Genomic DNA, 15,857 nt, shown 5'->3' with positions numbered 1-15,857 from the left:
TGTTACAGCCAGCTCTCATCTGTATTATTACATTACTATCTACATATAAATTGGGCAGGGAGGCCAAAGGCTCTCCATATATAGGAAGGTTTTCCTCTCCCATTTTCAGAATTTTACACTCTATACAAAGATGAGGGCTTGAGGCCCCACATTTTGCCAATAAGTGGATTTAAAAAGTAACTTGTTCTATATTCAGATTTCTGAGATGCCAAGCAAGATGTGAAAGACATTTTTTAATTGGCCTTTACAGGATAATATGGACTAATTAGACAGGACAGTAGAATGAAGAAAACTAAAAAGTAATTTACGCTTACCATAAAGTTGCTAATTACCTAAACAATAACTATGATTGAGTTATCGGAACTAATTAGTTAAAGACTGAAGGGGCAGCAAATCAAACGAAATTATCACAGGCCCAAAGGTGCTCTCAGTTTCTGCTTTTTCACTACTTAGGCTTAAGGGTATGTCTACATTACGAAATTACCATATATACTCGTTCATAAGCCGAATATTTTTAGTAAAAAAGGGAAGCACCAGAGATGGGGGTCGGCTTATGAATGGGTATAGAGAGGGAGAGGAGGGACACAGCCCCTCCCCCCAACCGAGGGAGCAAGGAGAGGCAGCATAGCCAGCAGACACAGAAGGGAAGAGGCGGGTCCAGAGTTTCTCCACTTCTGGCCACGCTGCTCTCCCCCCAGCCTCTAAAGCAGCTGCAGCTTCGGGGCTGGCAGGCTGCAGCCATGCTGCTCAGCCCTGCTCCTCAGAGCACGCTGCGGCTGTGCCACCCAGCCCAACCCGCCGGAACATGCTGCGGCCGCGCCGCCCAGTCTGGCCTGCCAGAGCAGCTCCAGCCGGCCCAGAGACATCCTCCCTTGGCCCTCCCCAGATAAGGTGGGAAGGATGGGATGGGGAGAGTGCGGGGGTCCCGGACTAGGGGTGGGGTCATGTGGGGGGTTGTCACAGGGGTTACTCCCCTGACTCCTAGCTTTCCCTCCCCCCTCCCCCGATTTCCCCACCAGTTGCTGTCCTGGCCCGTCGGGGTAAGCAGCTGGTGCGCCTGGACACTTTGTTTCATTAGGTTTACCTACGTGCCTGTGGACGCTCAAGGTAAACAAACCATCTCGGCCCACCAGCGGCTTATCCTGATGGCCCGGGAGCCAAGTTTGCTGACCTCTGAATTATAGGGTCAGCTTATGAACAGGTTATAAAAATTTTCCATTTTTACTTATCCATCTGGGAGGGGCGGGGGGGTTAGCTTATAAACGAACCTGCTTATGTATAAGTATATATAAGGTAGGTCAATTTTATAGAAGTCGATCTTTAGAAAGCGATCTTATACAGTCGATTGTGTATGTCCCCCACTAAGTGCATTAAATTGGCAGAGTGCGTCAATACCGTGGCTAGGATTGAGTCATGGAGCTGTGCACTGTGGGTAGCTATCCCACAGTCCCTGCTGTCCACTGGAATTCTGGGTTAAGCTCCTGATTCCTGATGGGGCAAAAACATTGTCGCGGATAGTTTTGGGTACATGTCACCAGTCTCCCCTCCCTCCGTGAAAGCAATGGCAGACAATCATTTCGCGCCTTTTTTCCTGGGTTACCTGTGCAGACGCAATAGCACAGCAAGCATGGAGCCCGCTCAGCTCACCGCTGCTGTTGTGAGCACAGCAAACCACCTCGCACATATGTGCAGAACCTGGCTAGGAGCCACCAGCATGAGGATGATTGTGAGGAGGACATGGACACAGACGTTCCTGAAAACACGGGATATGGCAATTGGGACATCATGGCGGCAGTGGGGCAGGTTGATACAGTGAAACGCTGATTCTGGGCATGGCCAACAAGCACAGACCGGTGGGACCGCATAGTGTTGCAGGTATTGGATGATTCCCAGTGACTGAAACTTTTGCATGCGTAAGGCCACTTTCCTGGAACTTTATGAGTTGCTTTCCCCCGCCCTGATGCGCAGGCATACCAAGATGAGAGCTGCCCTGACAGTTGAGAAACGAGTGGCGATAGCCCTGTGGAAGCTTGCAGTGCCTGACTGCTTCCAGTCAGTTGGGAATCAAATCCACTGTGGAGTGGACAAATCTACTGCAGGGGCTGCTGTGATCCAAGTAGCCAAGGCAATCAATACTCTTCTGCTAAGAAGTGTAGTGAGTCTGGGAAATGTGCAGGGCATAGTGGATGGCTTTGCTGCAATGGGTTTCCCTAACTGTGGTGGGGCGATAGACGGAACGCATATCCCTATCTTGGCCCCGGACCACCTTGCCAACCAGTACGTAAACCGCAAGGGGTACTTCTCAATGGTGCTGCAAGCACTGGTGAATCACCAGGGACGTTTCACTGACATCAGTGGGATGGCCAGGAAAGGTGCATGACACTCGCATCTTTAGGAACTCTGGGCTGTTTGAACAGCTTCAAGAAGGGACTTACTTCCCAGACAAGAAGATTACTGTTGGGGATGTTGAAATGCCAATAGTTATCCTTGGAGACCCAGCCTACCCCCTTGCTCCTATGACTCATGAGGCCATACACAGGCAGCCTGGACAGTAGAAAGGAGCAGTTCAAGTATAGGCTGAGCAAGTGCAGAATGGTGGTAGAATGTGCCTTTGGATGTTTAAAAGCTTGCTGGCGCTGTCTGCTTACTAGGTTAGACCTCAGTGCAACCAATATTCCCATTGTTATTGCTGTTTGCTGTGTGCTCCATAATATCTGTGAGAGTAAGGGGGAGACATTTATGGCAAGGTGGGAGGTTGAGGCAAATCGTCTGGTGGCCAATTTTGAGCAGCCAGATACCAGGGCGATTAGAAGAGCACAGCCTCAGAGAGGCTTTGAAAACCAGTTTCATGACTGGACAGGCTGGGTGTGTTTCTCCTTGATGCAAACCCACCTTTGCTGATTTTAATTCCCTGTAAGCCAACCACCCTCCCCCCTTCGATCACAGCTGGCAAAGGAAATAAAGTCAGTATTGTTTTGAAACCATGCATTTTCTTTATTAACTAAAAAAAAAAGTGAGATAACTGACATGGTAGCCCAGGTGGGATGCGGGAGGAGGGAAGGACAAGGCCACACTACAAATCAAAACGGTTTGAATGACAGCCTTCTGTTGCTTCAGCCATAATCTGGAGTTAAGTGGCTGGGTGCCCAGAGCCTCCTCACCACCCCCTGCGTTCTTGGGCATCTGGGTGAAAAGGATATGGAACTTGGGGAGGAGGACAGGCGGTTATACAGCGGATGCAGTGGCGATCTGTGCTCTTGTTGCCTTTCCTGCAGCTCCACCAGACGCCTGAGCATGTCTGTTTGTTCTCCCATTAACCTCAGCATCGCCTCCTGCCTCCTCTCATCACGCTCACTGTATGCTTTCCTGGCCTCTGTCACTGTATGCCTCCATGCATTCAGCTGTGCCCTATCAGTGCGGGAGGACTGCATGAGCTTGGAAAACATGTCATCACGAGTGCATTTTTTTCGCCTTCTAATCTGCAATAACCTCTGGGACGGAGATGATAAGGGGAGCGTAGAAATATTTGCATCTGCGGGGGGATAAAAAGGGAGAGTAGAATTTAAGAAGATACATTTCTGAGAACAAAAGGGAGACTCTTTCACAGTGAATCAAGCAATTCACAGCAGACAGCACATGTGCTTTAGGTACAAGGTCGCATTTTGCCTTTTATATTGAGCGCCTGCCGGTATAGTGACACATCACACAGGGCGGGGCAACAGAATTCGGTTTCCAGGCAGCCATGGTAAGCCAAAGGGAATGTGAGGTTGGCTTCTTCTGCCTTTATAACAGGTGGGAATGGTTTCAAACTGCAGCGCCCTCCTTTCCCATAGCAAGCAATGCCGGTTGGGTTTGCCATTTAAAAGGAGGGTCTGCGGTTTTCGGGTGGATGTGCAGCAAACCACTCCCTCCACCCCAGCGTGTGGCTATTCTCTGGGATGATCCCTTTTAGCCAAGCACAAACAGCCCAGCATGAATGGGATCCTTTTACTGTTCCCTTACAAAAATTCCCCTATTTCAACCAGGTGACCATGAATGATATCACTCTCCTGAGGCTAACACAGAAAGATATAGATCAAATGTTGATTGAATGCAATCAAAACCCAGGACCATTCGCTGCCATGCTTTGTGCTATAATGATTCCAGACTACTTGCTACTGGCTTGGCGTGGTAAAGTGTCCTACCGTGGAGGACGAACTAAGGCAGCCCTCCCCAGAAACCTTCTGCAAAGTCTTTCAGAGTACCTCCAGGAGAGCTTCATGGAGATGTGCCTGGAGGATTTCTGCTCCATCCCCAAACACATTAACAGACTTTTCCAGTAGCTGTACTGGCCGCGAATGCATCCCAAGTCTTCAGGGCAAATCAAACATTAAACACAATTGCTTCTAAACCCTGTAGTGTAGTTATAAATGCCACTCACCAGAGGTGCCTTCTCCTGCTTCAGGGTCCGGGAACCCACCTTGAGAGGGTATTGGCTCCAGGGTGATGAAAAGGTCCTAGCTGCCGGGGAGAACAGATGCTCCGCTTGCCTGCTGCGCATTCTCCTCCTCCTTGTCCTCATCCACAAAAATCCTCCTCCCTGTTGCATGAGACTCCCCCCCTTATAGCTGTCTACAGACAGTGGTAGGGTAGTAGTAGGGTCCCCCCCCCCCCCCAGAATGTCATGAAGCTGATCATAGAAGCGGCATGTATGAGGCTCTGACCCGGAGCGACCATTTGCCTCCTTTGTCTTTTGGTAGGCTTGCCCGAGCTCCTTAGCTTTCACGCGGCCCTGCTGTGTGTCCCTGTTGTAGCCTCTGTCCATTATGCCCTGTGCGATTTTGATATATATATATATATATATATATATATTAGCATTTCTTCTTTTTGATCGTAGTTCGGCCTGCACAGATTCTTTTCCCCATTCAGCAATCAGATCCAGTGTCTCCCGTTCGGTCCCTGCTGGAGCTCATTTGCAATTCTGGGACTGCATAGTCACCTGTGCTGCTGAGCTCATGAGGCTGACTAAACAGGAAATTAAATTAAAAATTTCCCAGGGCTTTTCCAGTTTACCTGGTTAGTGCATCGGAGATGAAAGTGCTGTCCAGAGTGGTCACATTGGAATACTCTGGGATAGCTCCCGGAGGCCAATACCATCTAATTGCGCCTGCACTACCCCAAATTTGACCCAGGAAGGTTGATTTTAGCACTACTCCCCTCGCCGGGGAGAAGTACAGCAGTCAATTTTAAGAGCCCTTTAGGTCGACGGAATGGGATTGGTTGTGTAGATGCATTGCTTATAAAATCAACCCAATACGGCTAAATTTGACCTAACCTAGTAGTGTAGACCAGGGCTAAGAAACTATGAAAAGATTATACTCATGCAAAGGAGCAGACCATGCACAGGAGCACAAAATTGAAGGGCATATTTCTTTTGTCTGTGCTTGTTGGTTTTCTTTTCTTCCTTCCCCATCCCCCACAATAAGAATAGATATGACTAAATCTTAAAGCTATTCCTGGTTTATTTCTACACAGATCTCTTTCCTTATGTGTGCCTCTGTTTGGGGTTACATGACTTCAGTAAACATAGCCAGAATTTGCAGGAAGTGCTTTCCTTGTTTTTCTGAGTAAATGAGATTTTTTAAAATAATCACCACACATCTGTACATGAGCACACATACTAATGTGAAAAGAAAAAGAAGAGGGAAGACATACAAATAGTATGGAGAAAGATAAAACTCAGACTGATGATAGCAATGCTGTTATAGTTACAAGGTACTTCTATTCTAAATCCATACTTCTAAACACAACTTTGAAAAATGATCTTGCATTAAAAAAAACAAGATATAAAACAATTTATTTAAAATATTCAAGTCTGCATTGTATAATATTCCTTATATACTATATTCCCTTCATGAAACTGAACTATAGAATTATTACATCCTCTACTATCTCAAGCCTCTGTTAACTTGTCTAAACTAAGATAAAAGGTGTATTTTTAAAACTTGTGGGCTAAAACATTTTCATGCTTTTTAAAACCCTAATTGTATTTGAACATGTTAGTTGGTCGAGGTGAACCAGAGTTCACTACATAAAGTACGCATGTAATCCTAGTTTAGACAAGCCCAATGTCATGGTGATCTTCTTTGGGCAAGAAAGTGCAAGCTGGAAAACGCTTTCAAGTCAGTTAGTATCGCCACTACATTAGTGGGGAAAAAAAAGAAGGAAAAAAAAAAAGCGTGCAAAGTTCTCTATGAGCGAAGCCTACTACTTCTACAGTGCTTCCTAGCAATGTCAGCCCAGGGATCTCATCACCCCTTGGGATCTCATCACCATAAGACTATTGAGCTGATCCATAAAAATGTTTAAAGAAAGTCTTCTACATTGGAGAAAATTTGGGAGAAGAGAACAGATTTAAGAAAAGCAGTTTTTCATAGGAACTTCAAGGCAGGAGCAAGCAAGAGATGCTGATGGGCTGGGAGCAAATTCTTTCTTTAAAAAAGGCTTGCAAAATGGTAAGGAACAGTATGAAAACCTCACGCCAGAGAACTAGCTCAATTAAAAATATCTATGAAAGTTTTCTATAGTCAGAAGTCCTCCTTTTGGACTGTCTTTTACCCTAGAGCTTTGCGCAGAAATCCGAATGGTATCAGTGGTGGTTCTACATACAAAATGAGGGTAGACTATGGCTCATTAAGTATTCTAAAATTCTCTCATGCCATTAATAACAGCAATGAGAAGTTCCAAGGGGTGCCCAGGCGGGAAAACTGTGGAGCATTCACAGAAACTAGGTGCTTTTAACCATAATACATTATTAAAATCACTTTGCAGCTCCTTCATTACTTAAATGATGGTGTTTTAGGAAATTTTTGACAGAAAATGCTCTTAAAAGTCATTTATTTAGATATTTTAAGTTAAATACTTGTATTTTTTTATTGTTCATAATGTTCCCTTTGAAGTTTGAAATTCATTTTTAATTTCCCATCAAGTTTGTATCCACAGCTCCAATCAGGACTGCTAATTTAAACAGAGAGGCAAAACTAGAAACACTGAGCTATGGCTGATATTTAACATTCATTTTTCTTCTGGAGATTAAAAAAAATGATTCTTTGTAACCCTTCTTGCACAGAGAGTGGCTCTCACAGAACATAGGCTACACACGGCATTGCTTTTGTGGAACAAACAGAAACAGTAGCAATTTTTTAAAATTACCTGGCACTGCAAAGAGGACTATTAAGACAATTAAATTTACATGTGTCAAGGTAACGGATATATTTCAAACCTAAACTACTTGACAACACATTTTGTAATTTCACAGCTTTATAAAGCTGTGTTATTATATGGTTGATCTTTCTAGTTCTTTAAACAGGGATTCTTTTCTCCTGTCAGCGATTGGTAAGTAGCTTATACTTGGAAATCCAAACTTTGGACATCTTTGAACCACAGCATTACTCTCACTCAGCAAGAGCTGTAGATGCTCCTATGTTTTGAAAAGGAAAATGGAGCATAACAATAGTTCATTTTACTCTATCCTGGTTAATTTTATTTTATTCCTTGTGAAGGAAGGCCATAGGTAATTGAACATAAGCAATCTCCATTCATTCTGGGGAAGACACTGCTCACCCATTTATTCTCAGTCTGTTCTTCAACCTGGTGACCACTATTTAGAAACTTTTAATACATCTAGAGGTGGTGGAATAGAATGTGAGTTGTCTATATGACTTAGCTAGTGTCTTCTGAGGTACTGCTAGTATTGCTCCATGCAGCTGTAAACAGAAAAGTCTGAACAGTGTAGCAATCAGCATCTTCCTCCCTCTTTTAATTTGGAGTAATCACAGCACATTTTTAAAGACCCTTGCCAAGGCAAGATATATTTACAGAGTCATAGATTTTAAGGTAGAAAGGACTACTAGATCTTTTACTCTGACGACCTATATAACTAGAGGCCTACCAAATTCATGGTCCACTTTGGTCAATTTCACGGTCATAGGATTTTAAAAATTCAGCTATTTAAAACTGAAATTTCATGGTGTTATAATTGTAGGGGTCCTAACCCAAAAAGGTGTTGTCGGGGGGGTGTCGCAAGGTTATTGTGGAGGATGTTGTGGTACTGCTACCCTTACTTCTGTACTGTGGCTGGCAGCAGCGCTGCCTTCAGAGCTGGGCAGCTAGAGAGCCTTGGCTGCTGGCTGGAAGCTCAGCTCTGAAGGCACAGCCACCACTAGCAGCAGCGCAAAAGTAAGGATGGCATGGTATGGTATTGCCACCCTTACTTCTGCACTGCTGCCTGCAGAGCTGGGACCTCAGTAAGCAGCCACCACTGTTTGGCCGCCCAGCTCTGAAGGCAGCAGCCACCCTTACTTCTGCACTGCTGCTGGTGTGCTGCCTTCAGAGCTGTGCACCCAGCCAACAGCCGCCATTCTCTGGCCGCCCAGCTCTGAAGGCAGTGCAGAAACAAGGGTGGCAATACCAAGACCCCCCTAAAATAACCTTGTGACCCCCCTGCAACTCCCTTTTGGGTCAGGACCCCTAATTTGAGAAACACTGCTCTCCCCCATGAAATCTGTATAGTATAGGGTAAAAACACACAAAAGACCAGATTTCACGGTCCGTGATGCATTTTTCATGGCTGTGAATTTGGTAGGGTCCTATGCATAACACATACCTTGGAATTTCATCAAGATACTCCGGTATTGAGCCCAATAACACTGGTCTACAATTTTTGAGAAGTCGTCTGCTTCAGAGATAAAATGTGCTATTTATTATGTATTTTGATGTGCTGAATTCAAATAGGACAATTAAAACAACTGATTGGCTACTGTTTCTAAGATATTTACGTTTTTACATTTTATGTCTATGTATATTGTGTAGATAGTAGAGTTTTAATCATAAATTGTAAACTTAGGTCTTTTCATGTGTTTATGGTTGCTTTACATGATAATATTTCACCTGTCCTGTTTATGTAACACTTTAAACATCAGCAAAAGGGTTATATAAATAAAATTTATTATGAAACAAAAGGCAAAAAACTATTATGTACATAGTTTAGTCCTATTCAGTGTCTACTCGGCGCTTCTTGGCTTGTCTCTTGTATTCATTAAATGGAGCATCTCTTGTCACTGTCCAGCAATAGTCTGCAAGCATTGATGGGTTCCACTTGCCCTGATAGCGTTTCTCCATTGTTGCAATGTCCTGGTGAAATCGCTCGCCGTGCTCGTCGCTCACTGCTCCGCAGTTCGGTGGAAAAAAATCTAGATGAGAGTGCAAAAAATGTATCTTTAGTGACATGTTGCAACCAAGGCTTTTGTACGCCTTGAGGAGGTTTTCCACCAACAACCTGTAGTTGTCTGCCTTGTTGTTTCCGAGAAAATTTATTGCCACTAACTGGAAGGCTTTCCATGCCGTCTTTTCCTTGCCACGCAGTGCATGGTCAAATGCATCATCTCGAAGAAGTTCACGAATCTGAGGACCAACAAAGACACCTTCCTTTATCTTAGCTTCACTTAACCTTGGAAATTTTCCACGGAGGTACTTGAAAGCTGCTTGTGTTTTGTTCTAGAGCCCAACAGCTCTGCCTTACTCTTGGGTAGTTCCAAATCCCTGACAAGGTCATTCAGTTCACCTTGTGTTATGAGGTGTGGTTCAGAGGAGGAGGATGGGAGAAAATGTGGGTCCTGTGACATTGATGGTTCAGGACCAGAAGTTTCATCCTCTTCCTCGTCTGACTCAAGTGAGAGTGATTCTGGTGAATCAGGAACCGGCAGTCCTTCTCCGTGGGGTACTGGGTGTATAGCTGATGGAATGTTTGGATAATGCACAGTCCACTTTTTCTTCTTTGACACACCTTTCCCAACTGGAGGCACCATGCAGAAGTAACAATTGCTGGTATGATCTGTTGGCTCTCTCCAAATCATTGGCACTGCAAAAGGCATAGATTTCCTTTTCCTGTTCAACCACTGGCGAAGATTTGTTGCACAAGTGTTGCAGCATATGTGTGGGGCCCACCTCTTGTCCTGATCTCCAATTTTGCAGCCAAAATAAAGGGGATAGGCTCTCTTAACCCTGCGCTTTTGTGATGCAAAAGTTACTTCACCACAAACATAGCAGAAGTTATCTGCACTGTTCACACAAGTACGAGGCATCTCTGCTCATTTTGGCTAAACAGAAATGTGTCCCTTTGCAAAATCAAACACTGACAAATAAGAGAGCACAACACTATGATTTCTAGAGCTGGTTTAAATTGAGATCCCTTCCCTTTATAACTCATTTATCCTCCGCCATTCCCAAGTCAAGGGTCGTATATACTGACCCAATAGCATATCTTGAAAACTAGAGCCAATCAACAATTTTAAGCATCATTTTTGTTCTCAGTGACCCAGAATTAGTAAAGTTTGACTACATTTATTTCAGAAGCATTTTGGCTGTAGAGTAGTGTAATTTGTGTTTGATTAAAACATGCTTTCCAGGAAGGGATCCAGTCCTGATCTGAAGACTTCAAATGAAGGAGAATCCATCACTTTCCATGGTAGTTTGTTCCAATGTCTAATCACCCTCACTGTTAAAAATGTGAGCCATTATTACCCAGTATTTTCTCCCCACGGAGGTACTTATAACCATATTCAAATCACTTCTTGAACTTCATTTTGATAAGCTAAACAGATTGAGTTATTTAAGCGCTTGTCTACACAAACACTTAGTTTGTGGCAAGCTGGGGTGTAAATCTATCCTACACTAACTTATTGATTGTCAAGTGTCCACGTGGATTCTGCTGCCATGCAGTAAAATTTTCCTAGTGTGCTTTAATCTACTCCCATTACAAAGGGTGCAGCAGGCTAATGCATTATAGACTTACACCTTAGCTTCCCCCCAAACTAAGTATTTGTGTAGACATTGTTTCCTGCACACATAATTTTTGTGGCTTTTCTCAGAACCTCCAAATTTTTAATATCACTTTAAAAATGTGGACATCAGAAAAGGAGGTAATATTTCAGTAGTGGTCTCACTAATGCTGTATAAGGGGGAAATCACCTCCCTACTCCTACTTACTAGTCCCGTGTTTATACATCAAAGGATTGCATTAGCCTTTTTTGCCACAGCATCACTCTGGAAGTTCATGTTCTAGCATTTGTCTGCTATGATCCCTAAATCCTTTTCAAAGTCACTTCTTTACAGGATACCATTCCCCATTCTGCAGGAGTGGCCTGAATTCTTTGTTCCTAGATGTATGACCTCACAGTTAACAGTTAAAATATATTTTGTTTGAATGGGCCCATCTTATCAAGCGATCCAAATCACTTTGTATTACTGCCCAGTTCTCATTATTTACCATTCCTCTAATATTCGTGTCATCTGCAAATCTTATCAATGATTTTATATTTACTTAATAAAAATGTTAAACAGTGGGCCTAGAACAGAGACCTGCAGAGCCCCAGTAGAAACACTTCCATTCAACAATTTCCTACTGACAGCTGATTTTTTGAGATCCGCCAGTTAGCCAATTCTTAATCCATTTAACAATGATGTACTGATATTGTCTAATACTGATTTTTAAATGAGAATGTCAAATGCCTTACAAAAGTCCAAGTACATTACATCTGCGCAACCTTTATCAAACATGAAATCGCATTAAAAAATCAGGTTTGTTTGACAAGCCTATTCTTCCATAAAATCATGTTAATTAGCATTAAGTATAATCCAACCCTTTAATTCTTTATTGATTGAATCCTATATCAGCTTTTACGTTATTTTGCCCAGGACTGATGGCAGGCTAACTGGCCTATAATTAGCTGCATCATTCAGCTTGACCTTTTTGAATTTGGCATGACTTTTTCCATTCTTCTGGATTTTCCCCAGTATTACAAGATTTATTAAAAATTAACATGAGGGGATCAAGGGTGTTTTATGCCAACTCTTTTATAATTCTTAGATGTAAGTTATCTGGGCCTGCTGATTTATCCCTACTAGGTACTGTTTCACATCCTTCTTAATTAGTAATTGACTGGAAAGTAGTTCACCATCTTCATGTGATATGAGTAAATTATCCTACTCCTTTCCAGATACAGAAATGAAATACTTATTGAACATTTCTGCCTTTTCTGCATGTGGTTGTGCCTGAATCAGTTCTTTTACATAACAGCAATATACATGCACAATTGAGGCAATTTTCTTTCACAAGAAGTAATTCTTCAGTTATTGGATGTTCTGTAAATTTTTCTGTCAAACCATATCTTGATATAATCATAACTCATTTTACTAAATTATTTTTTCATGCACAGTTATTTAACTTCTTTTACTTAATGTTGAAATGTATTACTTTTGTTCAATGACTCATTGTGTCTGTCTTGCTCACCTAGGGATAATTAATGTTTGTTTTTGTGAGAAGGCCTTGATTGACGCCAGAAATGTGTATTTTTTCCAGCTTGCTGCTTTTCCATGTTCTTCAGTAGAACTGGCATTATAACTGTGTAGCATTTTTAGTGGATATAATTCTTTGTTTATCTAATGGCAGTTTGTGTTTTTGTTTCCTTAGGCTTTCAAATGGATTTTATCCTGTGCAGCAAAATGCTTTGACAGAATTTTCCTCTCCTATTCTTTGAACGGTTCATCAATTCTTACAGTATAAGGAACATACACATTTTATGCTAAGTCAACTGTCTTTGTGTGTGTTTTTTGATTTAAACCACTTTTCAGGTTTTGGGGCATATTCTAGAGCATTAGAGGCAGTGTAGTATAGTGGATTAAACACAGAGTTGAGAACTGGGAATTCCTGAACATTAATTTCAGTACTTGTGCTAACTCACCATGTGGTTTGGCATCAGTTTCACCAAATATAAAATAGGCTATAGGGCTAGTTACTTACCTAACTTATAGAAGTGTTCTAAAGATTTATGTTTATAAGTGTTAAGTATTATTTTGACTAATGCATCTATTGTGATGTTTCCTACACTACTATTTTACTTGCCTTATAACACTGAGCAGGTCATACAAAGTCAGTTCAGTCCACATAAAGCATCCTATTTTTATCAGCTCACTAATTTAGGTAAGCACCTTTATTATTTTACAGTAACATCCCTCATTGCTTGCATTTTTACAAAACATAAAATTAGATTGTTAAAAATCAATATGTATATGTAAATGTATGAAATATGCAAGCTGCTCTTAAAACACTTATACCAATCAACAAAAGACAGAGAACATTTATTATTTACTAGTAAACATGGTGTACTTTTATGTATGCTGAAATTCAATGCTATTTGCAATGCATTAAACCATATGAATGACTACAAAGAAATGTTTACTAGAAAAATAAAAACTCAAAAAATAAGAAAACTACAGACTTCACAATCAATACATACTTGGAACTCATAAGCAAAGGATTTTTTTTTCATTTAGTTCTGTTGATTACTTACTTTACCCAGTAATTCTCCCAGTGTGACATCTTCATGATTGAGAACCCATTTCTTATCCTACAGCAAAAGGGAAAAAAAAACAGTTGCTTAGTCCATGCAAGAGTATATTTCCTAAAAGATGTATTTGAGCTAGTAGAAATAGACCTAAAGGAGTATTTCATTCAGATCATTCAACCAACAGCATGCCAAGACATTATAACCTCAAGAGCTATAAAACAGATTTAAGAAATGTTGCTGCACAATAGAATATTAAAATCTACATTATAGCAAATTTCTCCTTCAGCATGATACTATACATTGTGACAGACCCAGACCAGTGGGGTACAGGAGTCTGGTAGAGGGCAAATATACTGGTCACTGGATGAGTAGTTTTCTGTTTCCTGAGTGACCAGAGAAGGGGCTGCACTAGAGTAATCAGGAACCTGCTAGAACCAGTTAAGGCAGCCAGGCTAATTAGGACACCTGGAGCCAATTAAGAAGAAGCTGCTAGAATCAATTAAGGCAGGCTAATCAGGGCACCTGGGTTTTACAAGGAGCTCACTTTAGTTTGTGGTGAGAGTGTGAGGAGCTGGGAGCAAGAGGTGCGAGGAGCTGAGAGTGAGAGGGTGTGCTGCTGGAGGACTGAGGAGCACAAGTGTTATCAGACACCAGGAGGAAGGTCCTGTGGTGAGAATAAGGAAGGTGTTTGGAGGAGGCCATGGGGAAGTAGCCCAGGGAGTTGTAGCTGTCATGCAGCTGTTACAGGAGGTACTATAGACAGCTGCAGTCCACAAGGCCCTGGGCTGGAACCCGGAATAGAGGACGGGCCCGGGTTCCCCCCAAAACCTCCCAATTGACCTGGACTGTGGGTTCTTCCAGAGGGGAAGGTCTCTGGGCTGTTCCCCAACCCACATGGTGAATCTCTGAGGCAAGAAAATCTGCAAATAAGTGCAGGACCCACCAAGATAGAGGAGGAACTTTGTCACACTAGTGTCAGGGATGGGATCTTGGGTTGCACCGCATGGCGGAAGAAGGAGGGTGATTTAAAAAAAAACAAAAAACCCAAAAACAAAAAAGGGAGAGGGTTTATTTTTTTTCACCACAATGGATGACGTAGTGCGGGCACTGATACAAGCTACGGCGGCCCAGCAGGAGGCTACCTGTCTCCAGGCAGCCGCCCAACAGGAGGCAGTGCGGCTACAGCAAGAGACTAATCGCCTGCTGATGGACCAGGCTGCTCAAGACCAAGCTATGTTGTGGGAACTGGTAAACCACGTAAAGTCCCTTACAGAGCTGAATCGCGGCCATGATGGGACGCGGCTCATACGGGCCAGCCATTGGCTGCAGAAAATGACACGGGAGGATGATATAGAGGCATACCTTCTGGCCTTTGAGAGGACAGCCCTACTGGAGGCCTGGCCTCGAGATCAGTGGTCTGGCATCCTTGCCCCATTCCTGTGTGGGGAGACCCAGAAGGGTTACCATGATCTGCCTGAAGAGGCTGCAGCAGACTACCCCCAGATGAAAGCAGAGATCCTGGCCAGATCTGGGGTAACAACAGCAGTGCGGACCCAGCACCATCACGGTTGGAGGTACCAGGAAGACAAAACCCCGTGGTCCCAATTGTATGACCTCATCCATCTAGCACAAAAGTGGTTGCAAACAGAGTCCCGGAGTCCGGAAGAGATACTAGCGGTTCTGGTCATCGACCGATACATGAGGGGACTACCACTAGACTTTCATGCCTGGGTAAGCCAGAATGAACCCTCCACCTATGACGAGGTTGTCGCCCTGGTAGAGAGGCGAAGGACAGCAAGGGAGCTGACCCGACCAGTAAAGGAAGAGGCACCCCGGGTTAAACTAGCAGCACCAAGCCCTAAAGTTCAGGTGACTGGGCCACCAGGAGGGCCCAGGTGGAAAAAGAGAGAGGCTGAAGGCCCATCAGAGGCCACAAAGAGTCGGAGCACTGAGGGAGAAGAGGATCGTGATGTTAGACTGCCCAAACCAAGAGATCGGGGAACACCTAGGGCTCCATACAGATGTTACGCCTGCGTGGAGTGGGGACACACAGCTGCACAGTGTCCCAATGCTGAGGAGCCTATGCAGTGTAACCTGGGGAACTGGGCAGATCTATGCTCCCTAATCCACCTTGTGGGGGTCTCACTAACCCCACATATGTATACCAGACCAGTGAAACTAAATGGGGTAGGGACCACGGCACTGGTTGATTCGGGGAATGCTATCACGCTTATCTCAGGGAAGCTCGTGAAGCGTAGTCTGCTGCTGCAGGCTAAACGTACGGGGATAACATGTGTCCATGGGACAGTTAGTTACTACCCCACCATCCCAGTAAAAATCGAGATCCAAGAGAACACTACTGAGGTAGCAGCAGGTGTATTCCCTAAACACCCATACCCAGTGCTCATAGGGAGGGACTTCCCAGGGTTTGGAAACTTACTCCCAGTAGGGGGATTGGAGGAAAATGGGGAC

General features: G+C 43.6%; 1 protein-coding gene across 6 annotated transcripts in view; it reads right to left on the bottom strand.

Annotated features, from left to right (window-relative positions):
* Positions 1 to 15,857, bottom strand: part of FER (FER tyrosine kinase) — a 424,085-nt gene that overhangs the window by 160,698 nt on the left and 247,530 nt on the right. For 5 of the 6 annotated variants that reach the window (XM_034774460.1, XM_034774461.1, XM_034774459.1 and 2 more), the window contains one exon: positions 13,389 to 13,445. In XM_034774460.1, the coding sequence (XP_034630351.1) occupies positions 13,389 to 13,445 (57 nt within the window). Of the gene's footprint in view, positions 1 to 3,022; positions 3,533 to 4,420; positions 4,811 to 13,388; positions 13,446 to 15,857 lie in introns of those variants that run through there. The other variant, XM_034774462.1, reaches the window with a different exon arrangement.

Source organism: Trachemys scripta, chromosome 6 (genome assembly GCF_013100865.1).
Source record: "Trachemys scripta elegans isolate TJP31775 chromosome 6, CAS_Tse_1.0, whole genome shotgun sequence".
In the NCBI taxonomy this organism is placed as follows: Eukaryota; Metazoa; Chordata; order Testudines; family Emydidae; genus Trachemys; species Trachemys scripta.
This window is presented reverse-complemented; position numbering and strand designations above follow the sequence as displayed.